General features: G+C 42.9%; 1 protein-coding gene and 2 long non-coding RNA genes across 4 annotated transcripts; 2 read left to right on the plus strand and 1 right to left on the minus strand.

The window, feature by feature from the left end:
- Positions 1–6: 6 nt before the first annotated feature.
- On the plus strand, positions 7–12781 carry LOC111740597. Its single transcript, XR_002780668.1, has 4 exons — positions 7–309; positions 4747–4851; positions 10303–10425; positions 11964–12781. It is a non-coding gene; the product is annotated as an uncharacterized LOC111740597 (long non-coding RNA).
- LOC111740598 lies at positions 2717–16523 on the minus strand. The gene is made up of 2 exons (XR_002780669.1): positions 16318–16523; positions 2717–3360 (listed from the first exon to the last, which is right to left on the minus strand). It is a non-coding gene; the product is annotated as an uncharacterized LOC111740598 (long non-coding RNA).
- MCFD2 (multiple coagulation factor deficiency 2) lies at positions 15800–26008 on the plus strand. Of its 2 annotated transcripts, none has more exons than XM_023531282.1 (4): positions 15800–15913; positions 22080–22240; positions 22970–23129; positions 24532–26008. In XM_023531282.1, exons 1-4 carry the CDS (start codon positions 15815–15817, stop codon positions 24661–24663), a joined length of 552 nt encoding a protein of 183 aa, XP_023387050.1. In that variant the 5' UTR covers positions 15800–15814; the 3' UTR covers positions 24664–26008. The 2 variants fall into 2 exon arrangements, with proteins under 2 accessions (XP_023387050.1, XP_011359623.1); XM_011361321.2 differs by lacking the exon at positions 15800–15913 and adding an exon at positions 16587–16683.
- The last annotated feature ends 1869 nt before the right edge of the window (positions 26009–27877 follow it).

Below are 27877 nucleotides of genomic sequence, written 5' to 3' on the forward strand. Positions count from 1 at the left end.
CCCCGCCGCCGCCGCCGCGGCGGACTCGGCGCTCACTTTAATGTTGCACGGAGCCCCAGCGCCGGGGGGGCGCCTTGCTCCCCACCCCCTCCCCGTCCCATCGGGGCTCTTGGCCTGGGAGACCCCAGCCCCGACGTCCTAGCTTTATGTGGTGGCCCCGTCATTACTGCTGCCCCCGGCACGTCACAAATCCGGAGAGAGGCTGGCGGGCTCAGCGCCCCCAACTCCGAGAGCGACCCTGCCCGGCGGCCGGTCGCCGCCCGGGGCCAGCCCTGCTGGGACGTGCGGGCCTTGCGCGCCAACCCCGGGGTAAGCGAGAGAACACAGGCAGGTTCGGAGCCTCTCGGCTCTGGACGCCTCTGCTCTGACAGATTTTTTCTTTTCTTTTCTTTTTTTTTAAACCGCGGAGTTCCTCTTTCCGACTTGATTCCCCTGCACTAACCAGCTGGCCTGTCCTCTGCGGAATCCTGTTGTCCTGGATTTCTTAAAGGTTTTAAGCTCTTTTTCCAACTTGGTATTTACTTATTTCTTAATTCTGGTGTCTAAAGAGTGATCAAAGATGTGCAAGGCCTTTGGCAGGGCACAGTCGGGTACTGAGAAGTTCAAAAGATTACATGGTGCGCTGGAGGAAGGGAGCAGAGACTGGTTATGGTGGCCCCACCTCCAGGGCGACCTCGGTTTAAAGTAAGGATAGAGGCATTACACAAGAAATCACAGCAAGACCAAAACAAAACAAAAAACCCCGTATTTAAGTGACATATTGCATGGCACAGACTGAAGACTCCAGAAAACAGTCAGTGCAAGCTTTTAAGTACAGACTCTTAAGAGTTAGGTGTCTGCCTTCCCCACATGGAGGTTTTCATCACTATCTGACCCTTGATTTCGGTAGAGAGCTTGAACACGGTAGAGAGCTTGATCACTTTCAGTGTTAGGAGACTTGTTGCTTCTGCTTCTGGATAACTGTGACGGAAAGTTTTTGTCAGGCAGAGCCCAGGTTCCTGGTGCTTAGTTCCACTGGGCCCTTCGCTCTGCAGCCTCAGCGCTTTATCTGTTGAAGGCAGTCTTCCTGCCCCCCACTCCACCCCAACTCCTCCGCAAATACCCTCCTTCACAGGTTCCAAATGCAGCTCCACTCTTTGCTTGGAGGGCAGGATTTCCTGACCTTTGGTGCTGCTCTGAGCACCTGGGGTCTGTACTGAACTACCAGAGGCCAGGAGATAGAAGAAGGAAAATTGGGACAGCTCTGGCAGTTAGAATTTAGAGACAGTTTATTTAATTTACACACACTCCTTCTCAACTCTTGTAGCTGGCTTTTAGTTAGTTACCCTTTGGTTGTCCTTGCTGGTCACCACAACTGGATTTCACTAGGAGAGTGACTTGTGCATGTCCTTTGGGTGAGGGTGGCCTGAGAACACCCTGTGGTTTGCCCCAGGTCTGGCATTCCCCAGAGTCAGCCCAGGAGCAGGGAAAGAAAAGCAGAGTTGATAAGAGGGAGGCAATCCTTATGGAAATAAGCAAACCTCCCCTCCTCCCTCCCTTTTCCATCTTTTGCCAGCCCTGCCCCCAGGTTACTCAGGACTCCAGGGAACTAACTGAAGGGGAATGGCTGCTTGTTCTTTGATGAGTGCTCCAGTATTTTTGTGTGCATGGGTGGTGGTGGGGAGGAACACCCCTTGCCAGTGAAAACCCTGCCTAGTATGATTGTTATAACTTATGAGGAGCTCCTGCTCCTCAACACTGCGGAACACATGCCCCTTCGCTGCTCTTTTCCAGCGGACAAGAGCCCAGTCCACTAGCGACCAGCATTTTTTAGGGGACTAAGAGACTGTAGGAACAAGAACAAAAAAACACCATGATTGTATCAGTAATATTTGCCAATAAATATTTGGCATAAATAAAGTGTGGTGGTTGTTTTTATTTTTTAATAATCTGAAATCTCTCAGATGAGAGTTTAGAACAAATTTTGATAAAGACTGTTGTCATTTAATAGCTCGAAAATACTACCCAAGAACTTGCTGATCAGGCGAAGCTGAGTTCATTGCTCACTGGAGAGACGGGGAGCATTGCCTTGATGACTTTAGTAGCATATCAGAGGGAAGTAATGAAGTTCAGAGGAGGTAAATCAACTTGCCGAGAAATTCACAGGGTAACAAAGATGGTATAGCATGAGGAACCATCATCTGGTTTAAAGGGGACCCTAAAACCAAGCCGCCAGAAGATTCTACTAGTTTAGCACTGCCCCAGCTGGGAGGCTCTTGCCACTGGATCAGGAGAGAGGCTGTGGTAAGCTAAGCTATTGGTCTTTTTTAAAAAAATCTTTATTTGCTTTAGTAACACAAAAGTTCACAGAGCAATTTTTTTCCCCTCAAGCTTCCATAAAAATGCTGGCAATGTGTGAAACATTTTACAAAAAAAGTTTAAGAACAATTAAAGCAGGGATCCCCAAACCCTGGGCCGCGGACTGGTACAGGTCTGTGGCCTGTTAGGAACGGGGCTGCACAGCAGGTGAGTGACAGTGAGCAAGTGAAGCTTCATCTGTATTTGCAGCTGCTCCCCAGCGCTAGATCACCACCTCAGCTCCACCTCAGATAGTCAGGCATTAGATTCTCATAGGAGCACCAGTCCCTGGTGCCAAAAAGGTTGGGGACCGCTGAATTAAAGTGCATGTAACTTTTTTTAAAACTTTAATTAACGGTCCTTTACTAAATAAAAGGGATTTTTTTTTTTTTGCTTCTAATTTCTAGGCCTTGTTGAAGTAATCTATTGGTCTTGATTTTCATGAAGTTAAAGGGCTTGCTGAAATCTCTCGTATAATTATAGGTTGACAGGTTTATGATATCTAGTTAGGCCTGGAATGGGAGGGTATGGAAGAGCTCATTTGGACTCACAAAAAAACCTGTTCAGGTTTGGGTTCCCAGAGAAAAGGTTTGGTTACCAAGGACTTGGATTAGTCAAAGGCATGGGAATTGCAGAGGAGTGGGGAACGCACTGCCTGCAGTGGCCAAAGAGACCTAGGAATCCTCATTCTTGGTGGGGAAACTTTTGTACCACCGGTTGTTGGGAGTAAGAAAATTACCTCCATGGGATAAATCTTGTCAGGTCGTCCACTTTCCTTTGACAAATCGTTAACTATGGAATCCATATGCCTTTTTTTTTTTCTGAGCTAAAAGAGTAAGTAGATAGATGAATCGCTCTTAGATGAATCACCTCATTTTTGGAATATAAAAGATCGTCCACATGTTGGATAGGAATAGAATCACAGGGCGATTTAAAGCTCTTGAGGCTCTGGTGGAGGTCTTGTGAAAAGTAGAAGGCACCTCAGTAAAGGCATTAGTGGTCCAGGCATGTTGTCAATTCTCCCTGGAGAGGACAAACAATTATTAACTTTAGATTTAAAGAGACACCAAAGAAAGTACAACATAGTTCTACAGATGTAAAACAGTCTCTTTAAGCCTTGAAGATAAAATAGTGTTTGAGTTTGATTCTAAAGAAGCAGAGAGTGAATAATTTATTTATGGCCCTGAGGACCTAATTACATCTATATTCTGCCAAGTGGGTTTCTCAGTGAGACAATGAGTGTTACAAGGACTTTGTCGAGATATGAAGACTACTACTTTCTCTTTAAGGCTTTTGATTATTAGTTTTAGTTCTTTGTCCTTTGTTTTAGAAGCTATTGTACAAGTTTGCGTAGAGGTTTAGACGAGTCTGTCTGAATTTTGATGGGTTTAGCTCCTGTAGAATATCACTAGAACTGTTTGCCCACAAGAGAGCCTCTATCTGTGCTTGATCTACACAAAAGTACTGGTAAGTCAGTATCCAAATTAACCAGGACCTCACTACGAATAGAGAGGTCATCTGAGGGCTGGAAGGAAGAGACCATTGGGAGAGCATTCACACAGTCAATCTCTTGCTATTAAGTTAATGAGTGTAGTGTCACAAAGGAGAAAAGGATATTCCTTGGTTAAGATTCAAGGCTGACAGTTGAGCTTTGGGGCCTGGAGAAGGTGTGGTGAGGATTATTCCATAGATGCATGACTGGAGCAGTTTGTTGACTCCAAAGAAAAGGTGGTGTAATAGTGCTCGGGTTTAAGGTTGATATTGTGCCCATTGCAATCAAAAAGTTGTAAGGTTGTCCTTTAATTTTTAGAGAAGTGTTTAAGAGTAGAATGAGAAATTGAACATCTTCATTAATAACTTTTTTTGTTCTTTATCCTTGAGTTTATTAGCTCCAGAGCTCTTTCAAAATACAGCTTTCAAGCTTTTGGAGGTTTGGGCATGGGGCTATTCCATTCTATTTTTTCCTTGCATATTACATCCCTTATTTCTGTTTTAAGGCCATTCACAAAAAGATAAGAGGGAGAGCCACGGTCAAGTCGGCTAAAGGATTTACTCTCTAATCCTGTCCCTCGGTATTAAAGAACCTATTCTCGAAGTCTCCATCAGACTTCTCCTTTTTGGGCTGGAAGAACTGAATCAGAGCACAATATATTTTCATAGGAAAGATAGAAGCCTCCCAAAGACTTTGACCAACAGCTACAGCTTTTCTAAACCCCTCTGGTTTCCTATGCAATTCAAAGTCTATTAAGTCACCAGTAGGGGTCTAACTATTCTGACTTTTTCATTGCACTTTTCGCATTTGAGGTTCCTACTAACATATGAACTAATTGGTACATATCTGGCTGCTCTGGACTATATGCCCCTCAAACTATTCCTAAATTCCTCTGCAATGTTCTTTGTCCTGTCTAGGCCTTGGAAAGTCTTTGACAATGGCTTTCAGCTGACAACGAAACCAGAGCTTAAAATTCACCATAAGAGGATTTCTCTGTGCAGAAGGAGGTCTACCTTAAAGAGGTAAGTGAAGTTTGGTGTATCTGGCTGGCCAGGAGGGAAGGGGAGGTCAGATGGAGAGATGGGGCAGCAGGAGATGGAGGAACACAGGATGGAGGAAGAGGAATAATAGGTTTTAGTTGTGATTCAGGGGGATCTACAAGACAGGTAATTTTAGTTGTTCACATTTTTGTTTTTCTTTGGCCAAAGAATCTGTTAAGGAAGTAATTTCGGAATCCAGTTTCTTTTAGATGCTTCCTTGTGCTAATAAAAAATGAAGACCGTTAGTTGTTTGGGATTGTGTTTTCTTTTCATTCTAAGGCACTTCTCAGGTGAATAGCTTTGTTCATATTAAACACTTCTTGTAGTGGCCACTGTAAATTCTAAATTATCCTTGACAAAATGATGCCATTTAGAAAGATAAGTGCGCAAATTTGGGCTACAGCATAAATACACATAAGAAGCAGAAGTTGGGCCGCAGGAAGACATGAATTGAGTCTATGAGGAAGGTTCTCATAAGATGTTGATAGTGGCCAAATACAAACTTTGTCCCTGGGTCAGCTTAGAAACAGACTTATTAGGACCCACCTGTCCTCTTCATCATAAACTTTCCTCCTGTAGATGCACAACAGTAAGTGACCAGGCTAGACAAAGATGAGTAGCAGCCTTGTTACTAATAAGGCAGATACCCACTGAGGGGAAAAGACTTTCAAATATGGTCAGAAAATCAAAGGATTCCTAAAAAGGGTTCCTTATTTCTAGGAGACAAAATAGACTCAGTATTTGGGGAGCTCAATAAAAAGAACAATTAAAAAAAGAAATTGGAACTTGCTCCCAGTGCAAGCTTAGTGTGGTCTAAAAGACCCTGAGGGACTTGAAGACCTCAGAGGAGTCAGGGGTCATAGGGCCACGGGGGTGGGAGGTCTCAGTTGGATCTCAGTGGGCCTCAATAATTGAATGCTGACTCCCCCAAAATATCTTCAAAACAACTTTGTGATAATGCAAAGCTGAGTTTGTTCTCATCATAGGAAGGGAGAACGCTACTTTGCTGAACCATAAGTAGCATCTGGAATGGGGAGGCAAAGTTGGGAAATTTATGAAGTGTTAGGGTGTATTGTAAGGCAGCTCTTCCTATGAGGGGGCTTAATTAGGACTGGAAAGACTCATGAACAATAGCTGAGAATTGTTGGGCAGGGCAAGATGAGGGTTTTGAGGCAAGGGTTTCAAAGAGTCTTGGAGAATAAAAGTGGTTTGATGTGATCTCTTAAAAAGTTGAAAAGTTCATTTAAATGGTTTCTTCTAGAAATTTTTGCAAAAAATAAAAGTCAGTTACAATTTTTATCATCCTGAGCAAGAGTTGCCTGAAATAGTGAAGTCATGTCAGTGTCAACAGTAAGCTGTTTGGGTGTAGATAGCTTTGGTTGTTCCTGTGTAGTGACTCAAAGATGTATTATGTGCGATTATTACAACATCCTCTTGCTCCTGTCAAATCACTTTTATTTATACTGGTTGCCACAGTATAAATGGCCGTGAGTAGTGCGGTCATCCAGAGGTAGAGATGGCCTAATGAGGAAAAAATCTTTTTTTCATGGTCAACAGCCCTTTCATCTACTTAGATCACTAGCGTATGTGATGTAGAGCAGAATAACAAACTGTCTTCCTAAACTTCTGTAATCATGTTACCCACGGTAAGAAATCAGCTTTTACTTATTACTACGATCATTGGCTCATAGAATTTCTGGACCGTGGGGTCTCATGTCTTACTGAATTGTCAGTACTGTGGACCATACAGCTGAGCCAGCCCTCCTGGAATGTTGACATGAAAATGCTGCCAGGGTCTGGCTATGTGGTCAGTCTTTCCCTTTGACAGCTGCCAGGAAAAAACTGGGGGTAATAATTAGGCAAGGGATAAGGCCCTACAAAGGCTGTGTTCAAAGCCATGAATTCTTTGTCCTTATGCATAGTAGGTACTTAGTAATTATTTATTACATTAATTTTAGACTCCTAAAATGTTAAAGGTTATCCCAAGCCTGGGAGATGAGAGCTCTGGGATGCCTCCTATCTCTACCTTCCCACTTCATGGTTAAAATACCAGCACCTCCCTCCATGCACTGACCTCCCTCCCATCATTCCACTTCCTTCTGTTTCCTGGGGTTTCAGGTGACTCCTGCTTCTCTTTGGTGGCATCTATGTCATCTTGTAGGACTACTACAACGGTCTTCTCCCAAGAGTGGGGGCCCACACTTTTTCTCAGCTTTGGCCAGTTCTGTTTCTCTGCTCAGATACTACCATCCCGGGGGAGAGAAATCAGCCCAACCCACCAGCACTTGGAGCCTTTTCAGCTCACCTTAGCTGGTCTGACTTTAAGCACCCCCACTCCTAAGGCTACCTGAGTGTCTGCCCCTCAGTGATTATAGCAATTTTGAGCCTTAAACCATAGCCTTGCTCTATCCACTTTCCGCATCTTTGTTTCTTTTCTATATTTGTAAAAAACATTTTTTGTTTTGAAAAATAACATAATTAAAGGAAAGTACATAAAATATTATCATAAAACAGAGAGAGGAAAATAGAACAGAAGAGCCCGTTCTCTTGCCACAGGGACCTCTCCCAGGGAGGTGCTGCTGGCTGCCTCCTGAACTGGGGCTGCAATCGTGGAGCTGCAGCCACCCTACCTGACTCTGAAAGCCCAAGGCTGCCCAGCCCTTGCTGCCCAGTCCACTGGAGGGCTGCAGAGCCTTCTGCTCTGCCTCAGCCCCACACTTATCCTGTTTGTGGTACCTGCTGTTATGCAGATGTTGTTTGCATCCATCACAGTGAGCAAGTGTCAATCATAGATGCTTCTGAATACACTCTCTCAATTGGGCTTTCCAAACCTCTAAGAAGGTCAGAGGAAAGGTTTTGATTATGAAGGGTAAAGGGTATTTGAGCTTTTCTTAAAACATTTGAGCAGATAGGAGCAAGTTTATATGGCCATTGCAAGAAAAATAAGACAGAGTACACAATAGCATTTTGTAATTAATTCTGTCCTTAAACTTGGATGGGAGAAAGTTGTTTATTAAAATCCTCTTGGTAATTCTGGTAATAAACTCCTAGGATGGCATCTAAAATTGATCTGCTATATCTTCCTCGTCCTCTACTCTACCTCCAAACTGTAGAGGATGAGCCATCTATCAGTATAGAGAAGTTCATATAAACATTCTGGATGGTTCTTTGACTATAAGGCAGCTCTGAAAACATAATATTCTTTCAGAGAGATCAGTTTTTATCATTCAAACCTTTACTTTTTTTCTGAAAAAGAATGTTCTGTGAAAAGAAGTTCCTTTTAATTTTAAGATATTCCTTTTCTCCATGTGAAGAGTGTTCCTTGAGTATACCATAGATCCTGAGAAAATTTATCTTAATCACTTACAAAGAATAATGAACCAATTGATGACTAAGCAGCAGGTTTGAACTAGTTCTTGAAGTAAGCATTGTGGCCAGGAAAACTCCAGAACGAGTAACTACCTCTGTTCGTGGAGTGGCTATGGTGCTGAAAGGTGACATGTCAATTGAAGTTTTGTAAATTAAATCTTATTAGAAAGGCAGAAACGATCATCATAGAAAATGCCTCCTATATGAAGAGACTTTCATAATGTGAATAGATTATTGTGTTTGTTTAGCTAATGGCCTCCAAATATCCCAGTTTCACAACTAAATACCCAGGTGCTCCAGCTCAACTCTCACCTACTCAGTGAAGCCTTCCCTGCCACTCATGTCTAAGAATTAATGTTGTTTCATCTCTGAACTCAATTTTAACATTGTCTGTGTCCAAAGTTCAGCTCTTTTCAATATTCAATTCCTGCAATGCTTTTTTTGAAAGAGGTGCAATACCTAATACATTTTAAAATGCTTCTCTTGCCACTTCTCTTTTATATTTCTGTCATTGCAATCTTTAGTATATTTATAATAGTCAGAATTTCAGATATAGGCCAACAGGTGTCACATAAAAATAAAATTTAAAAATTTTACCATTCTTTTAAAACTGGTTAACTGATTCATTCACTTATCTATCCTTTCATTTATTGTTATTAAACTGTGTTAGATGTTGGGTAGAAAACAATTATTAATGTTGTTTAGAGAAGAATAAACCATAATTGTGGGAAGTTTTTGAGAAGGCAGGAGAAAAGTCACCTTATATAGGTGATATAATCAAGTTAATTTGTTCTGAGCAGGCATTTTATACAAAACAAAAACAAGTATAATATACTGAACTGACCTGTACTTTAAAAAAATAATGAAAGCTGAATAGAAGCAGCCCAGATCCCTAAGGGCCAATTCATGAAAGGATCAATTATTTCAATATCCAAGCTCTCTCCAGTCTGCCAAATGTGAAATTTACTCAAAGCTTGGAGTACTTTTGAAAATACACAATGACTATGAAGGTATTTTTATGAATACTACATGGAATATTTCTATTTAAAGTAATCTTTCAGATATTATTCTCTTATATGCTAAATCAAAATATATTCACTATATTCTAGAATGTTTTTATTCACGAATATGAATGTTTCATAAATGTATTTACTCCTGCTTCTTTTGTTAATTTGGAAAGCTAAGCTCATAAGAAAGGAAAAATTCTCAGCAGTCAAAAAATTGGGGGGTGGATAGGAGAGGGAGTGTTAAATGTGTTGATATAGAGGCTTCCCTAGGGGGTTACTGGTTTTAAGAACCAAGGACTTTGAGTTTAAATGGACACAAGTAGACTTTCGCATAAAGTTAGAACTCTCAAAGGGCTGTCAGCCCATCATGAATATTCCCCAGTTAAAATCTCCAGGTCGTCAGAAGAATGTGTCAGTAACTGAAATTGCTTCCTTCGCTTACCCTAGCCAGCCTGTTAGAGAGCACACCACACAGACTAGACTCTTTGCTGGACACCAGCTGATCAATTAGCTGCCCCTCACCCCAACAGCAAACCAAAAAAATCCAAAAACTTACTGTTCTCAGAGTATTTTTAGTTTTTTTCTTCTGACTTATAAGTCCCTTTTTGGTGACAATAGCCTAATGACTATTCTCTATAAAATAAGTGAGTATATATCATTTGCATGCAGATAACTAAATGTCTCTGAGTTATGCTTAGTCAGAAGAATAGAAACAATGGCAGGACTAGACCACAATAATAGAGATAATAGAATTACCAGATTATGAAAAAAGCATGCTTAAAATAATTAGACTTATCTCTAAGTATTTTATGTTTTGAACTGCTAGTGTAATATTTTAAAAATCTCATTTTCATGTGTTCATTGTTAATATATAGAAATACTATTGATTATTGTATATTGACCTGTAGCCTGTGGCCTTGCTAAATTTACTTTACAGTTCTAGTAGGTTTTTTGTAGTTTCTTTAGAATTTTCTATGTGTATGAATAAAGACTGTGAATAAAGACTGTTTTACTTTTTCCTTTCCAATATGTGTGCCTTTTGCATCTTTTTCTGCAGTGGCTTAAAGTTCTGAAACAATGGTAAATAGGTGTTGAAGGTGGACATCATCCTTGCTTTGTTCCTGATGTTTGGGAAAAGTATTCGGTCTTCCACTCCAAGAACATCACCTGTGGGTTTTTAGTAGGTATCCTTTATCAGCTTGAGAGATGACCCTTCTATTCCTAGTTTGCAGAAAGTTTTTATCATGAACTAGTATTGAGTTTTGTTAAATGCCCCTTTCCCCCTACCTTTTTAGATGATCATATAGCTTTCCTTATAATCATATTTCTTTCTTTCTTTAAATACTGAAGGAAAAGAACTCTGAAGTTTTATATACAGCCAAATTTTCATTTCATTGAGAAAGAATAAGAATAATGTTCTCAGGTGCACACAAAATTCCACAGTGAAAACACCTTTAACGGAAGTGTTCAAGCAAGAGAAACAAATCCAGGAGAACCTTCAAGAGATATGAGATGTCAGTGATCAAATATTTTGATAAATTTATTGCTTTTGAAATGAAAAAGGCTAAGACTGAAGAAGAGAATGTTTATTCAAAATAACTAACGTCAAAAATTGCAAACAAAGACAGCATGCTTATGAAGAAGGAGGCAAAAGAGATATTAAGAAATGCTAATGTATTTGCCTTGTTAAGGGGAAGGTATATATTTTTAGAAGTTTATGATAGCAATAGTCATGGGACTTTTCATCAGGACTGATAATGATCTTTGATGATAGACGTAGAAGAAGTGAGGTCATTAAGTACAATGGTCATCATTTACACCACAATATATCTGAATTCAGAACATCCCAATAGAAGCCAAAATTCCAAGTTTTGAGCACCATGTTTCATCCTTTTCAGAAATATGAATAAAAGAGGGAGAAATACGAGGCCCTTCCCCAGTGCCATGATGAAAGCAAGATTTAGATTTTAGTGACATCAGTATGTTGAACCTTGAGCTTTTTATGGTTACCTTGAGTTTTTTATCCCCTGGGACAATCATCTTAGAAAGATTCAGGATTTAAGGTCCCCTTAAAGGTGAGGAGGGAACACAAACGTGAAAGAGCTGAGTGGTGTGATGTTCTAAGGCACACCCTTGTCAGGCAGGTCAATTTTAGCAAAGCGTGCATATGAAAATAGAGGACCCGCAAAGCAATCTCTCAAACCACTGGCGCCCCTTGGAACATCTTCACGTTCCCTCTGAATACTCATGCTCCATATGCACAGTGATAGTCCATCGTGATGGGAACGAGGAAAGAACAGAAAGGGTGTAAGGTAGACTGGCTGGCTAGTTCTCATGGCTTTAAACATAAGAGAGCTTTAAAAAATTTTTTAAATCACCAACTCTGAATTTTAAATTCTTGTCTCAAACCACAGTTGGAGCCTCTGTGTCTTAAACAGTCTCTTTTCTCTTGGAGCTGCTGAACATAAATAGCTAAAATCCAGTTGCAGTGCTGGATATTGTGAGAACCTATATCATAAGGTAAAATGAATTTATAAACAAATCATGTCTCTTATGAGAAAGTTATGGCATAAACTAAGAACATGGGACCTTGAGAATTAGAATGGGGGAATCTAGGTGGATTTCAATCAGTCTGAAATTCCTTGAGTCTCCCCTGCCAGTAGAAGCAGGCTCGCTCTTCCTTCCATCCTTTGATCCCTTGCTGGTGACTTCTATTAGGTGAGCAAGCAGGAAGCCAGATGTCATGAGAGGCTGGGAAACGCAATCCACTGGAGTCAGCCCCCTTCTGATGCAGAACACAATAGGGGAAGAGTGTGGAATGGCTCTGAAGGCAAATAGGCCCAGGACAAGACAGCCTTTGCTTTCTGCATGCTACTATGCTACTAATGTCCAGAGTCCTGCCATGGCCTCTCATTGTCAGGTAGATCTACTTTGCATTCTCAACCACCGGGTCTTATCTAGGGTGCTTTGCTCTCATACCTGGCCCCCTTGGAGGGCTTGGGAATTCTTGCCTCCTTTCACTGAACCACATTGGAGATCAAGGGACTCCTTGAGGATGCTCTTAAACCCATCTGCCTGGTTATCACCCTCAGTATTGCTTCTCCATTGTTTAGGTCTCATATTGGGCCCCAGAAGGTTTGTTGATCCCTGGAAAACACCCCAGGAAAGTGGGAACACTATCCTGGCTTAAACCCAACCCAACTCATGAGCTCTTGAACCAGCTTCGGATCCTTTTTAAGGGGATTCTTCCCGAGAGAGTGTCTGCTAGAGTGCCAGGAGAAACCAGATATTGAGAGAGGGCCAGCAGCCTTCAGAAAAAGGTGCTGCCATATCAAAGGAACTGCAGTGAGGACTCCAACAGGGGAGCCACACAAAAGTACTGCGAGTGAATCAACATTAAATGTTAGTCCAATGGAGAGGAGAGGAGGAAGAGCCAACTTATTGTACCAGTCAAGTCAGAACTTACTTATGCCCTTACCACTCTCTGATCCATCCCCCACTCATCCCTGGTGTGGTCCTAAACACAGCTAGCAAGAGGGGTGAGAGTTGATGATTAAGAGAGAGGAACTTGGTTTTTTATTAAACAACTTTCTGTTCTATTTTTTCTAGCCATGTTCATGTGTAATTTAGATGCAGAAACTTTTAAAACTCTAGAAATGTACGTTAACCATTGTATATAATCAAATTATTATGTAGACTGTACCGTATAAATGAACAATCTCTAATTTCAACACAGGGCAGAGTCTTCTTTTTCCCCTAGGCAGCCTGCTTTCCCAGTTACACAATGATGATTTCAAACTTTGACCCACTCAATCTCCCTGCCCCTCCCCAATCATGGCACTCTCAGAAAATAGTCATGCCTCCCAAATTTCAAGCTAAACCCCATCTGGGCTTTGTGTCTTTTGCATCTCTCCTGTCTCCTCAATAACCTTATTCTTTCAGTTTTGTCTACTCTACGGCTTCCTCAATCTCATTTTTGCTGGTTCATTCCCCAAAGGATTTAAACGTACGCAAGGTCCTCCATCTTAAAGACAACTTTTCCTGGATCCTGTGTCCCCTCTAGCTACTTTCCTTTCCCTTCACAGCCAGTGCTTGAAAGACTTGCTCATACTTGCTGTACTCAGGGCTTATCGACCTGCTGCCCAGCACTCCACATAAACTGCCCTTTGAGCCCCCAGTGACTTCACACTGATAAATTTCAATTCACATTTGAGTGCATACCTGCTTGACCTCTGTATCACTTAGAAATGCTTTGGACTACAAGTAACTGTTTTTGAGTGGCTTAAACAAATAATAGTCCTCCTCACAAAACAGGATATCTGGAGGTAAGCAGGTGCTGGTTCAGCAGCCCCAGGGCACTGGGGCAGCCTTTCTGAAACTCCCCCACTTCTCTTCATGGTTGAGGATGACAGCTGAGGTGGTACATCCCCCATTCAGGGCTGGAAAAAGGGGAAATGTCTGCACCAGTCACTTTGTCTCTTTTATCAGAAAAGCAAAAGATTTCCCAAGTTCCCCTTGTTTCATTGCCCAGAATTGAGTCACATGGCCATCTAGCTGCAAAAGAGATGAACATTTTTTAGCCTTTATTGTGGAGACAGACAAGAGAGAAGGGGGTTGAAAATGGAAACCGGCCTACCACCAAGTATTAGAATATTTAAGTTTTCTAGAGGTTGGCCTTTGTGTGTTCAATGGCAATTAAGGGAATTTGAAACAACAGCTGCAGGTAAAGATGCCACTCATAGGGCCTCATCTTATTTCCTGATAAAGTGCCTTCTCCCTGTCTCCATGTGTGCTGGCTTCAGCTTGGGTATACAAAGAAAATTGTTTATTTTAAGCCCAGCAAAGCTCCAACTTGTGAGGCTCCGACAATTTAGATTGTAAGCTGTAGGTAAGGAGTTCCTCTTTTACTAAGGCCTTATTTGATCTCTGCTTTCAAATCAGTTATCTCTAATCTAGATTTGCCACTCTCTTGAAGGACTTTGCTGGAGTCTACTAAAAACAAAACAAACAAAAAACATACACTAATGTTCTATATTGTTCCTGAGATTTCTCCTATAACACAACTTTTGTCAGCATGTGGTTTGTATCCAAGTCCAGTAAGTGACAACAGGTAGATGGTTACAGTACTGCTTATCAGGTTGGCCACCAACTTTCCAATTTGGAATAGAATCTTCACCACTGGCTACCTTAACCTTTAGTTAGCCAATTACACATTTTAGTGTCTGTTTTTACTGTCCTATTTCTGGTACCAAATGATTTATTTGCTTGTTAGGAATGGGTTCAGCTACAAGTTATAGAATACGCAACTATAAATGGCTTAAACAAATGTATCATCTCACTCATGAATGAGAATGGGGCAAGAATGGAAGCAGGGAGGTTGTTTAGGAATCTCTTACAGTAGTCCAAGTAGCAGAGGATGGGTTCTTGGATGTCAGTTATACCTCAATAAAGCTCAAGAGGGGAAAATAATTCTCAGAATTTTGGCTTGAACAACTAAAATGGATGGCAGTGACTTTCACTAATATGGACAAAACAGAGAAGTATACATTTAGGGGTGAAACTTAGTATTTTGGGAGACCAAATCAAGTTTGAGATGCTAGTTAGACTTTCATGTGGAGATGTCAAGTAGGCAGTTATGTAGGGGAGTCAGGACTTACAGGTAGAGGTTATTATGAGAGAGATAAATTTTGGAGTCATCTGCTTATAAATGACACCTAAAACCATAGACTAGATGAAATATAAGGAGAGTGCATAGGAAGAGAAGGGGACTCAGGATAGAACCCTGGGCACTTTGACATTTATAGTTTGAGCAGAAGATGAGAAGTCAGTGAAAAGAATTCAAGAAAGAATAGCCATGAGGTAGGAGGAGTGCATGGTGTCAGAAACAGAAGAAAGTGTTTCCGTGGTTGGCTGTGATGAATAATACTAAGAGGGCAAGAAAAAACAGAATGAAAAGGTGCTGCTGGATTTGCATGGAGATGGCAGTTTCAGTAGTTTGGGGGAGAAGAAACCAGAGGGCAAGGTTACACGATGATAGGGTTTATTAGAGAGAGAGAGAGCAATTGGTGATTTAAGAGAGAAAAGGATAAGATCTACAGAAAAAGTGGAAGCATTGGTTAAACAGATTATTTTTCTCCATCTGTCAGACACTGAGCTTCTTGATGAGACCATGTCTTATTTGTATTTGTATCTCTAGTAACTCTTAGCACAGTGCCCAGTACATAGGAGATACACGAGAAGTATTACTGAATTCTTGAATAAATGAGCAAATGGAAGAATGGATGGATGGCAGATGCAAGGCTGGAATCTTGAATTAATAGGGTTTATTCGGGGACTTTGGGATCCTAGGACTTTTCTCTGGGATAGGGTTGACAGATTTCAAACTCAGGTGAAGGAGAGAGAAGGAATGAGTCACCGTAATGGCATTTGTCTTGTCTAACTTTCAAGACATTGATCTGCTAAAGCTGACTACAGGTAGAGTTCTGACACCATCTCCTTATTAACCATTTTTTTTTTCCCTGTCTCCCTCTTTGGATCCAGGCTCATATGAAAAATGATTATATATCTTTATGGAGACAAATGGGAGATGGAATTTAAAAAATGACAGCTCTACATTCATTTACCCGTATGGTCAACAAACTGCACGACAATCTTGTACAGCAGGAAAGGTATAAGGGCAGGTTCATGGGCCTGTTTTCTGTTTTTGTTTTTTAAAATGCTTGCCGTCTATTGAGATAGCAGCTGGTTTCATGAACTGCACGGGTAAGGTGGTGTTTGAACTGGGCCACCCATAAAGTAAGTCTTGGTGGGACTCCTACACAAGTGTATTGCAGATGATACCGCATGTGGAACCAAGAAAACAGAATCTGGAAATAGGCCGATCAGAATCATGGGATTGAGGGCCGGCTCCAGCGTCTTCTAGTGGTTTCATTAGGAAAGGAATTAAGATTCCTATTATCATTCTTTCCAATTTGCCGTTGGAGAAACCGCGACACCAGTAAAAGTGGAGACGGAGGCGGAGCTGGAAGCTAGCTTTGTCTTCCGCCCAAACCGTTTTCGCAAGCCTACGTACCAGGCCGGACTCCGTTAGCGGGGGTTTCCGGGGTTGCCTAGCAACCGTCAGGGCCCCTGGGGGTTCAGGTGGTCCGACCCAGGCTGGAACCGAGTGTCACCTTCGGGAAGACAAGCAGAAGAACTGTGTGCCCAGCCCTTGTTGGGCCGGAGCCCGTTACACGTGGAATCACTGGAGCCGTACACACTGCCGGGCGCCGAACAGGGGCGGGGTCTCGTGGCGCCAATGGGCGGGCAGAAAGCGCGCGTGCGCACGGCGGGGCGGGGAGGGGCGGGGCCGGGAAAAGCGGGGGTCGCGGGCTTGCGAGAGCGACACTGGAAGGCTTCGCGTCTGGGGAAGGCGGCTTAGCAGTTTCGGGCAGCGAGGGTGAGTGAACCCGGAAGCAGCGCAGGCGCAGGCTGCGGCTGGGGAGGCCCGAGCCCCACCCTGGGGGTGGAGGTCCAGGCGGCGGCGCTCAGGGGTCCGCGGCAGGCCGCGATCTCTTCGCCCTTCTGGGGGCTCGGGGCCTCGAGCTCGGGTTGAGAGGCAGGAGCGGCCTAGGTGGGGGTCTCGGCCCCCGAGCTGCTTCGGGAACCTTAGCCGGCCAGGAGCAGAGCCTGTCTCCCGGGGCAGAAGCCTCCGAGGGCTTTGAAGCCAGTTGGGCCCGGCCAGGCAGATCTCCGCCCTCCGGGAGGACTGGCGGTGGGGCGTCACTCCGTCTGCCGCTGGTACCCCCGTCCCTGACCCCTGTCTCACCCTAGAGGAGACCACAAACTGGTCGTGTCTGGCAGGGCGAGCTTGGCAAGGCTGTGCCTGGAGAGTGGGAAGCTAACTTTTCTCTTGTATTCCCTACCTGAGCATAGCAGCGCCATCTACTCAGAGCCCAAGCCAGAACCTGGGCGTCGAATCCCACATCGAATCCATCACAGATCTCTCTTGTATACATCCACTTTTCCACTCCTAAACTCTGCTCCAAGCAAGTTCAGTCAGCGTTCATCTCTCCCCTGGACTACCTCAAGTAGCGTCCCGATTGGTCCCCTGCATCCTTTCTTGATCCTCTGTAGTTCGTTGTATACTGGAAAGCCAGAGTAATGATCTTAAAACACAAATCTGATCACGTCACCAGACCCCTCCCCCCATCTTGTTTCTACCCTTAGAGTGGATTCCCATTGCTCTTCCAAGCTCAAACAGGATTTGTAAGCCCCTTCATGACCTGCCCTCTTTTTTACTCTAGTTCATCCATCTCTACTATGCTGTGCCTTGAACCATATAGTGAACCTTTTTTAGTTCTTGGATATGACCAAGTTCTTTCTAGGCTTAAGTGTCTGTTACATTATGTTACCTCTGGCTGAAATGCTGTCCTTTAGTTGTAAAAATCCTCATTTTTAACGCATTACTCTAAGTGTGGGTTTGGCTTCATGGTACCCCACAGGTGTCTATTTACTAGTTTCTCTTTTCTACCAGGCTGTAAGCTGTGTGAGAGGTATCTGTCTGGGTCACAGCCCTATCCTTTGTACCTTGAGCAGCACCAGGCTGTTAGGAAAGAGTATGTTAGTTAAATGTATAAGTGGAGCACGACAGCTCCTTGGGCTCCCTAAATGAACAAATAGATCAAGTTATTAAATACCTGCTCTTTCAGAACCAATTCGCAACCTCTATCCCAAATAGAGGTTTCTTTGGCCTAAGAACTTGGTTATTTTCTCGTCTTCATTTCAGGCCCGTGAAAGTTTTAAATGGGGAAGTACTGATCGGGGTTTTCTTTGGCATTGACTCTGGGTACAGAATGTCTGGATGTTGATGAATGTGGCTGCTTTGAGTCTGACTTCTTAACTGAGGGCCCTTGGCATGAGAAAAAAGCTGCTAACAGCTGCTGCGGTCTTAGGGAGGAAGGCTGGCTCTAAACTCTTCTGAGCTGATAGGACAAACTACATAAGGGGAGGGAAGGGTGGGCCAGGCCAAATCACTGGTGGGAAGGCTCCAAAGGGAAGTTATTTTTCCAGCTTAGGCCAGATCTTTTGTGATAGGGAACAACACACCTAGGGGGAAGACCCACTGCCCTGATTCAGACGTGAAGGTGTGCGATCTTTAGGTCAGCTTAGCACTTTGTGTTAAATTCACTAGGTTAAGGGAGAGACAGAGAAGATAAGTTGGTTCCCAGCCCTCAGAGAGGGAGGAAAAGAAAAACAGAAAAGGAGAACAATAGTGTGAGAGACTGCAGACCGAGATCAGAAGAGGGAACAATCAATCTTGGCTGGAAGAATCCGGAGATGATATTTAAACTGGGCCTGGAAGGAAGAGTGAGGACAGAAAGATGGAACCAGCAAAGCAAATGCTCTGGAACTGGAAGAGGCCGCTGGAGCAGTGAGAGTAAGGGGAGCTCTGTTATAGCCCAGGTACTGACGATGGTCCAGTGCTTCGCTCCCAGGACTGAGGCTTCTCCTTGTGAAGGATGTCTCAAACATGGGTTGTGTTCGGAAGTCTCTTTCAGAAATCTCTCCTCCTTTTGGTTTTTCTGAAGCCTAGCCTTTACAGTTTCTCAAAGAAGGCCAGCAAGGTCAGGAACTCCTGGAGTTTATCTGCCCGGCTGTTTAGGTCATGGTCTGGGGCTAAGTAGTTGGAGTGTGGGTGATGCAACCTATTCTTTGGACTGAAGGGAGTTGCTTATGTTTCTTTTTGAATGTGACAGTTTAAAGTGTTAGGTGGCAGTGAGATTCCCTGTTTTCGTTGCAGCACTTGGAGGCAATATTTTTCCTTTGTAGATTTGGCTTTTGTTGTGTTCTAATACAAGTTTTCTTACGGGTTTGGTTCCAGGCCACCAGAATAAAGCAAATATGGCAATAAAGTGAGTTATGCAAATTTTTTAGTTTCCCAGTGCATATAAAAGTTATGTTTATACTATACTGTAGTCTATTAAGTGTGCAATAGCATTGTGTCTAAAAAATATATACATATAATTTAAGTAAAAATACTTTATTGCTAAAAAATATGAGCCTTCAGGGAGTCGTAATCTTTCTGCTGGTAGAGGATCTTGGCTCAGTGTTGATGAAACGCAGTAAAGCGAAGTGTAGTCTCATGAGGTATGCCTCTAGCGAGAAACCTGCAATAGCAAACCAAGACGGCATATGTTCAGTAGCAATGGTTCTTGGCCTTTATTCTGCCTCCCTGGAAGAAAGGATCATTTGGACCCATAGTTGCTGTACTGCCAGTCACTTAGTTGCTTTTCAGTGTTCCTAGAAGAGACTCCTCCCACCCGCACCACTTTGATATACTAAGCTTCCAACAATGCACTTATAGAAAATGGTGCCATGGGTTCAGTGATCACTCAGCTCAACTATCTGATAGGTATCTCCCCCGCAAAAGTTTTATGCTCAGTTTAACAGGACCCTCTGAAGGGAAGCACTCGGGACCATATGGGAAGAATGCCTAAGCCAGACTCAGAATTGAAGAAGGCTTGCTGGAGAAACAGACCTCTCCCATGTATAGTCTGAAAGCCTTGGAAGGAACCGGTTTTTCTTTCTGGTCCTCCCTGTCCGAGAACTCTAAGATGTGTGGACAGAACAAGCTGTTCTGCTCTGGCCTGGACAGTCATTGCTGAGAGTAGCTTGAAATCTTGTTCTCTGGTGCCAGGTACAGTGGCAGTAGCCTCATCAGTGTCTGGACATTTTTATTTGGTAAAATTGGAAGTGTAGTTTCTATTCGTGAATTATTTTCTTGAGCTGAGAACTGGAAGCCCCTTTTTTATTCCATCATATAGCATTGGAACAAAATTATGGGACAAATTACATCAAATACATATTTGTAAGGAAAAAAACATGTTTATAGTAGAACTTTTAGAAGCATTAGAAAAGTAAAAAGAAAAATCAAAATCACTCCTAATCTCATGACTCAGAAGATAATCTTTGTTTTCAGTTGATGTGTGTGTGAAATACACATACGTTCTTTTTTACAAAAGTGAATTTTTTCTTTTTTATATTTTATTTTTTAAGCTTTTATTTGTTTGTTTGTTTTTATTATGGTGACATTGGTTAACGAAATCCAGTAAGTTTCAGGTGTACAATTCAACAGTAAGGCATATACATATTGAGTTGTATATTCACTGTGAATTATTTTTTACAAACTTTTGCAGCCTGTTCTTTTTTGTTTGATATGTAATGAACATCTTTTCCTGTTATTAAGTATGACAGATTGCATTAGGATATCCCTGTTCAGTAGTAAGACTACCCGCTGCTTTTTGCACCCTAAAAATTATATATCCCAGTGACTGTTGTTCCCTTAGGGAGGGGACTATGGAAGGTGATAAAGCTGTTAGGCAAAGTGGGTTTGGCATTCTCCCAGGGTCCTGCTCTGCAGAGCCTTTTAGGTTAGTTGAGGGGGCCGCAAAACGTCTGCTTCCCAGTTTAGGTACAGGGAGTAGAGGTGGTGAGTTGATGGCAGCTTTGGAGCTGAATTCTGTGTAGTGTGTGTAAGGGGATAACCTGTACCCTTTGCTTTCTTTTTACTGTTATAGGCTTGGAGCTGTGGCTATAGTTGTCCCCTTAGAAATCACTGGTCCTTGTTATCCAGCAGGATCTTTGCTGCCTTTTAGGAAGTGAATGCTTAAGTCAGGGCTTTTCCTGGTGTTGGAGTGGAGGCCTCCTGGCTGTCCTTCCCTTTCCTTTTAAAGGTCGGTCCATAAGCCCCAGGAAGGACCAGAACATTCAGTTTAACCATCAGTTAGTAAAGGCCTGCCTGAGCCTTGGTGGGGAATACTGATGGGAACAAAGCACTCCTGCCCTCAGGGAGCTTGCTATGTAGCTGACTGTGTCTTCTTGTTGTTGACTACAGTTCCAGGTCTAGCCAAACTGCAGGAGTATTTGATGGAATCCTAATTTCTATGTTTCTCTCTGTGCCAATGCTCTTTTACAGTAGTTAAGTTACTTGCCTCTATCACAGCCCTGGGAGATGAGCGAGGCAGGGGTTAATGTCCTCTTCTCTGTGCTGGCCTTGAACTGACCCACCTTATCCTTTTTCTCATCTGCCCTTGCTCCACAAAATACCTTCCCTGCTGCCACATGAGCCATTCAGAAACCAAGCTCCAACCTCATCTCCCATTCATTAGCTCCTCATTTATCTTTAGGAAACTTCAATCCCCTTGGCCTACCATGCAAAGTCATGCCCAGTGTTGCTTGGTCAACCTCTGCAGCCTGTTGTCCACTGTCCTGCCTACTTCATACTCTCTGGGCTCCAGCCCGACTACACCACTTGGAGTTTCTTTCCTACTCTGCTTGCACCATTCCTTTAGTCCTTCAGTCCCTGCACATCCACAGCACACCCATCTGTTCAGGCCCAGCTGACTTGTCCCCACATCTGTCAGCCTTCTCTGATTTTTGCCTCACCCAGAGGAAATTGCCTTCTGCGAACTCTCATAAGATCTATCTTCTTTAGTACACCTCACTTCCTGCCCTTATTAGCGCTCTCAGCAGGAAGCATTTCTCTCACCAGACTGTAAGCTTCTTGTAGGAAGGACTGATCTTCAAATCCCTTTAAGCTGTCAGTGAGTTGCTTGGCATCCTGAAGGTGCTACAGGAGATGTCGTGGATCCACTCATGTGAGTGGTGGGGACCTGGAATACCCAAGGTCATCCTGTGGTCTAGTGGCAGAGTTGGCCTCTGGCCCAGTTGGACGTATTCTCTTCCCTAACCTTGCTCCTTCATTGGGTTTCCCATGAGTATACTGTGTCGAGTCTTGAAGGAGCCTTCGCTCTGGTATTCGCACCTTCATCTTCTATGTTCCCCACCTCCCAGGTACCGGTGACCATGAGATCTCTGCAGCTGCTCAGAACCCCCTTCCTGTGGGGCCTACTCTGGGCCTTTTCTGCCCCGGGTGCCAAGGCCCATGAGCCTGGGGCCAGCTCCTCCCATCCTGGCAGCGTGGGCCTGGATAAGAACACAGTGCACGACCAAGAGTACGTATTCAGCCAGGGCTGTGGGCCAGGGGTCTTTCCTTCTCCATAGCTGCAGCCAGCTGCAGTGGTTCCCTCGGTCTTCTTTTCCTTCTACTGTTTTTACTCCTTGACATTTTTCAAGGATGACATTTATTCCTTAGAGCCACATGTGATTCAGGTACTCCTTTTTCATCATCATATCACAGATGGAGGATCTTGAGGCCCTAACGGGATAAATTACTTGCCTAGATTCATTCTGTCTTTCACCACAAACAGACAGATGCACGCATGCACACATGCACACACAGTAGTACTGGCAGAATTCAGAATAGAGCTGAGGTTTTTTGACTCTGACAGGACCTTTTTATTTTTTTATTGGTACATTCAAGCATTGAATCATTTGTTGTGACTTTTGTCATGGGCCAGCTAGCCTTACACATTATACTCTGTTACCCTTGAATTATTTTCAAAAAGTTCTTTTTTTTAATTGATAGCTTCAAAAATTGTCATAACAACATTCTAATAATAAAGAGGAAAAAAAACACTGTGTAATCTTGCCAGCATAACAGATACACTGTTTGATTTATTTTCCCTGCTCCTTTTGTGGCCTTGCCTATATCATCCTTGAGTGTGGCCTGCCACCGTTTCTGTATTTTTTTCTGGGGTGGATAAAGTTTTCAGAGTCCTTAAGGTTTCAATATGATCCCACTGTCGCTGCCAAGTGGTCTGAGTGTAACTATTGGTTTTTAGGCATATCATGGAACATCTAGAAGGTGTCATCAACAAACCAGAGGCGGAGATGTCCCCACAAGAACTGCAGCTCCATTATTTCAAAATGCATGATTATGACGGCAATAATTTGCTTGACGGCCTAGAACTCTCTACAGCCATCACTCATGTCCATAAGGAGGTAGGTCAGGCTACGGCGCAGTGGGCAGCATCTCAGAAAGGCCTCCCCTTTGATAATTCAGTCCCCAGTCTTGATGACTCGTGCTGTCCTTGTGCAGTGATATTGCTGCTTCTCCTTTTTCTGCTCACCGCTTTGTTCTGTCTCTTCCTGTTCAGTGGTCCTTGTTGCAAAGGGTGACCTGCTAAGGCAGAAGCCCCTGGGCCTTGTGTCTTTAACAAGTGCTACAGGCAGTTCTGCTGCACACGGAGTTTGAGAACCAGTGCCTAAAAGACAGATCACATTCAAAATGCAGAGCAGGGAACAAGTTATTTATTTGAGAGGAATGGAGAATTGGGATCGAGGGACTCAGCAGTAATTGAGTTCAGTACTCTGAACAAAGCAGTTTACAGAACACTTTCAAGTAGGTTAGAGATCTCATTTGATCTTTGCAACAGCCTGTGAGTAGGCAGGGCCAGAGCTTGTCGTTACCCTGATTTTAGAGGTGAGGAAACTGACATCGAGATCCTTTGTTTCCAGATCTTGTGTCTGTCCTGCTCTGCTACACTGCAGTGTAGAGGAGGAGAGGCAGAGCTGGTGAGGTCGGTGTGATCACATCGGCTGCCCGGGAGAGGAGGTCTGAGTTTGCTTTGAAAGCAGTGGAGCACGCTAACAGCTCTGTACAGGAAGATCCTTGGCTGTGGGAGGCTGACTGATGGATGTGACAAGAGACTGGCCTCAGGGAGAGGAGCTGGGATTCAGCATTGTGGCAGGCGAGGGTGGTGGTGGCGACAGGAGAGGAGAGGGTGGATGAGGGAGAGGTGCGGAAGGAAGAGTCAGTCGGGCACACGAACAGCATTAGCTTAGCACTTGACACGGGAAGCCCTGCTGCACCTGCCTCTGGAGCCGGAGAAGCACCTTCACTTCAAAGATCAACAGGTTCTACTGGCCGGCAGTGCCTTCTCCCTCTTGTTCTGACGCCAAAATGTTGTCCAGTGCAGGCTGATTCTACTTTATCAGGGCAGATTGTGCCCAGAGCTGACCCTCGGAAGGGCCTGGGCTGTGACATTTTCTTGTGTGGGTCATGGAATCTATGAAACACATAATTCTGTGTAAGCCAGACCTAGCCTTCTACAGTGACCATGTATGGCTTTTGTCATTAGAAAAAGATGAAAAGTCATTTTCAAAATAAATAAGCAAGGGCCTACTTTGATCGCTTCTTTCTTTTAACTGGTGAATATAATTTCTAAATTGGATTATTATGAATTGGCTCTGTATCTGATATATGGTTTGTGGAGTCCTAGGAGTAGCCACATATTACATTGAAGGAGTTATTGGACACATAACAGCTTGGACATTTTGGAAATTTAGCTAAGCACTTCCAGTAAAATGTGCAACTCATCAGTGTTTAATTTATATTTTGCAGGAAGGGAATGAACAGGCACCACCAATGAGTGAAGAGGAACTGATTAACTTAATAGATGGTGTTTTGAGGGACGACGACAAGAACAATGATGGATACATCGACTATGCTGAGTTTGCAAAATCACTGCAGTAGACATTATTTGGCCATCTCCTAGTTATTATGCAAATGTGACCTGTTATAATGTGATTGAACACGTTCGTTTGGTAATGCAAAATGACTCATTTCCAGCTACTGCCGAAGTATTTTGGCAAGAACCTGTAGCAATTGTTACACTGGGGTGAGAAAGAGAAATCAAGAGAAATTAGAGAAGAGAAATGGGACATGTTGTAGTTCTCACGTACTGTTACACCTCCTGTTGCACAAGGGCTTCATTAAAGAATCTTTTTAAGAATCTTGTATAATTGGAGCTGAGTACTCAGGAACATGACTGTGGAATACTGCTAGTCTCTTGGTTTTAATTCATGCTACTTGAAAAGTAAGACAGGCTTTGCCAAGTGGACACACTTTTCAGTAACAGTGAAGGAATGTAATGAATGCCAAATGTTTCCCCTTGCGGGTCCCATCTCTTCAGGTAAACATGGTCAGTGTTCTGTTAAAGTTTCCCTGGCCTAAATGATTGCTTGCTTTGGGCAAGTGAGTACCGATTAGGCTATTTCAAAGCCACAGCATAAGACAGCTGTCAGATATTGAGTTCAGCTAGCCATGAGTCTGTATCTTTGGTGCTTTGGCTATGATATACCACTGACCTAACTGATTGACCTTTTTCAGTTTTTCAGTATTTTATAGAACTACTGCCACATCCTTAATACTTTATTTCTTTCATGTCTTCTTCAACCTGGGAGAGACCTTGAAGTTAAAAGTATTCTCTAATCAATAGCAAATGTTTTAGCTTTCTTAATATTTGTATTTAACTCTTATTTCTAGAGTTTTGTTTTTGCAGTTTAGAAACTGTTAGGAATGTAAGGGTTTATCTTTTCTGCTTGATACAGCAGGGGTAAAACTACTAGCTGCTCTAGCCTAAGTGAGAAGTGAAAAGATCATTCACCTGCTATAAGTTATATTTAGAAGGAATGTTTTTAAAATTACCTCTTTTAGCCTAAATACACAATTAGGAATGATTAGAAAAAGAATTCTAAAAACTTTAACAGTATGAACCTCAATAGTAGTTGAAAATGAGAAGCAGTAGCAAATTGTAATTTGGTTATTGGATGTGATGGACATTTCTCTGACAGAAAACCTGAGGTGATGATTGAATGAGGAAAAATGCATAAAATTTGCTGTAAGTTGTATAGAGACATTTCTTTATTAAAGTATTCTTATAAGAAAACATATGTATTTGTAAAAATGTTTTCCTGTGTCAAGTATTTGTGTAGTCAGAGCTGAATTGTAAACTATTCTTATAAAAGCTAGTTATTTTCAAAGATTTATAAATTGAATTCTAGATAAATGACCAATAAAACTGATGAAACAAAATAAAGAGCAGTTGATTTCATCCACATAGGCTTCTTCTACCACTACATGAAGGCTTTGTTTCCTTCATACAGATGTTTATGTGCCTGCTCCATTGCAGGTCCCGTGACCATCCTTGGCTGTACCTTGTCCCTTTTTGCAGGGATAGATTCTCAGTATTCAGTCATGTCCCCCTTTTAGGCACTTTTTTTTTTTTCTTCTGAATGAAATCACTTTTTGGACGTTACTTCTCTAGCCAGATTCAGATCATGACGGCATTCTCTAGCTTAGGAGAAGACTGTTTTCTCCTTGAGTCTGGTGACTTTTTTATTTGCCAGAAAGTCTAATTAGATAGCATTATCACAGGCCCAAGCGAAAAGCACAGTCTCCCTGGCTTTTGGAAAAGACACTTTGTTCTGCTAGTTAAAAGCAAGGAAGTTACCATTGCCTTTCCCCATCCCCCCGAGGTCTTTGGATCTGGCCCTTCTTCACCGGAGCTGTCCCTCTGGATGGACTGAGTGCGTGGGCCCACAGTGGGAGGAACCTCATCCTGTTGGCAGCTAGGAAGGGAATCAGGGAGGCAACAGGGAAGGGAGAAAAGCAGATCCTTAGAAGGTAGAGTCACCCCACGAAACAGACAAGACGGACACCTTCCTCTTCCACAGCTGGCTGCCATTCATAATGATTCCCTGCTGGCCTTTGTGGTCCCATTGGTCTGCCTTATAGAAAATCACCCTGGTGGGAGAGGGGCCTGTGACATCAGGGACACAGCATGATTTGCCTGTCATGCCCTGCATAGCGCTTCTATCTCCCCTCCCGTGAGGCCGTGGCCTCATAGCCTGCCTCAAGGAGTTTTCAGAATGTAATAGAAACATTTTCCTTATCTCTGAAATGGAGATAGAAATACCCCCAAAGAATCGGCCTTACATGAGCACAAGCTTTGGATTTGGGCAGACCTGAGTTAAAATCCTAGGCCTGCTACTCCTTAGCTGTAAACTTTAGTTTCTCATCTGAAAAATAACTCTAATAAAACACCTGCAGGGAGGTCAAGAGGATTCACAAAATGAGGAAAAACATATAAAGCATCTAGTATGTTCCTGGCACAGAATAGGTGCTAAACACTCATCTGTTCCTCAGCCTGGCTGAAGAGCCTGAGCCCCTTCCTTATTGAAGAACTGGGACCAGAGGGGGCCATTAAAAAAAAAAAACAACTGATGATTCTTCAGGCACAGGGATTAAGGGGTCTTCTCTACATACACTCCTCAATGTAAGTGATGAATGAATGAATGTGTGTGTATGTGTGTGTGGGTGTAAAATTCAGTCATGCATTTGTTCATTTTTTGTCTCATCCATTGGAAATTTGTTTGTGTGTTTGCTTATAACCTCTAGTTTCTGGATTTCAATATCTTCTGAAGAAGAGAAAGAAAAAGATTTGCTTATTTATTTTTTTAATCACATGCCAGTTCCTCTGAAGTTTCTGAGGGGAACACAGAAATATTCTTGCACAACATCACCAATAAAAACAAGGGCTAAATCACATTTTACCTCAAGAAGGAATTCATTCATTATCTCAAGGACCTAACCAAGTACCTAGCATTTCTACCAGGGAATTAGTAGCAGAAACCATGGACATTATGTCTATAAACTTCTTGAATGTTAAAAGAAAAATACAGGACTTGTGATTCTGGGGAGATGGAGTAGGTGCACTTTCCCCTATTCTTCTAAGTACAACAAAACCCTGAGACATTATATATAAAACAAACATAGGAAGACTCTGAAAGATGGAGAGAGGACAGACTGGCTAGGGCCTTGAGACCTAAGCAATAGGATGGTAAGTTCCCTGTCTTTTTTTTTTTTTTTGCCTCACATATATCAGATTTGGAGCTAAGGAAGCCAA

The sequence above is a fragment of the Pteropus vampyrus genome, unplaced genomic scaffold, assembly GCF_000151845.1.
Source record: "Pteropus vampyrus isolate Shadow unplaced genomic scaffold, Pvam_2.0 Scaffold66, whole genome shotgun sequence".
In the NCBI taxonomy this organism is placed as follows: Eukaryota; Metazoa; Chordata; class Mammalia; order Chiroptera; family Pteropodidae; genus Pteropus; species Pteropus vampyrus.

Excerpts from the sequence above, each read along its gene's own strand:
- MCFD2 (XM_023531282.1), top strand. The coding sequence starts at position 15,815 with ATGGAGACAAATGGGAGATGGAATTTAAAAAATGACAGCTCTACATTC. Across the intron at positions 15,914-22,079 it reads AATCTTGTACAGCAGGAAAG|GTACCGGTGACCATGAGATC; the intron begins GTATAAGGGCAG and ends CCCACCTCCCAG. Across the intron at positions 23,130-24,531 it reads TCACTCATGTCCATAAGGAG|GAAGGGAATGAACAGGCACC; the intron begins GTAGGTCAGGCT and ends TATATTTTGCAG.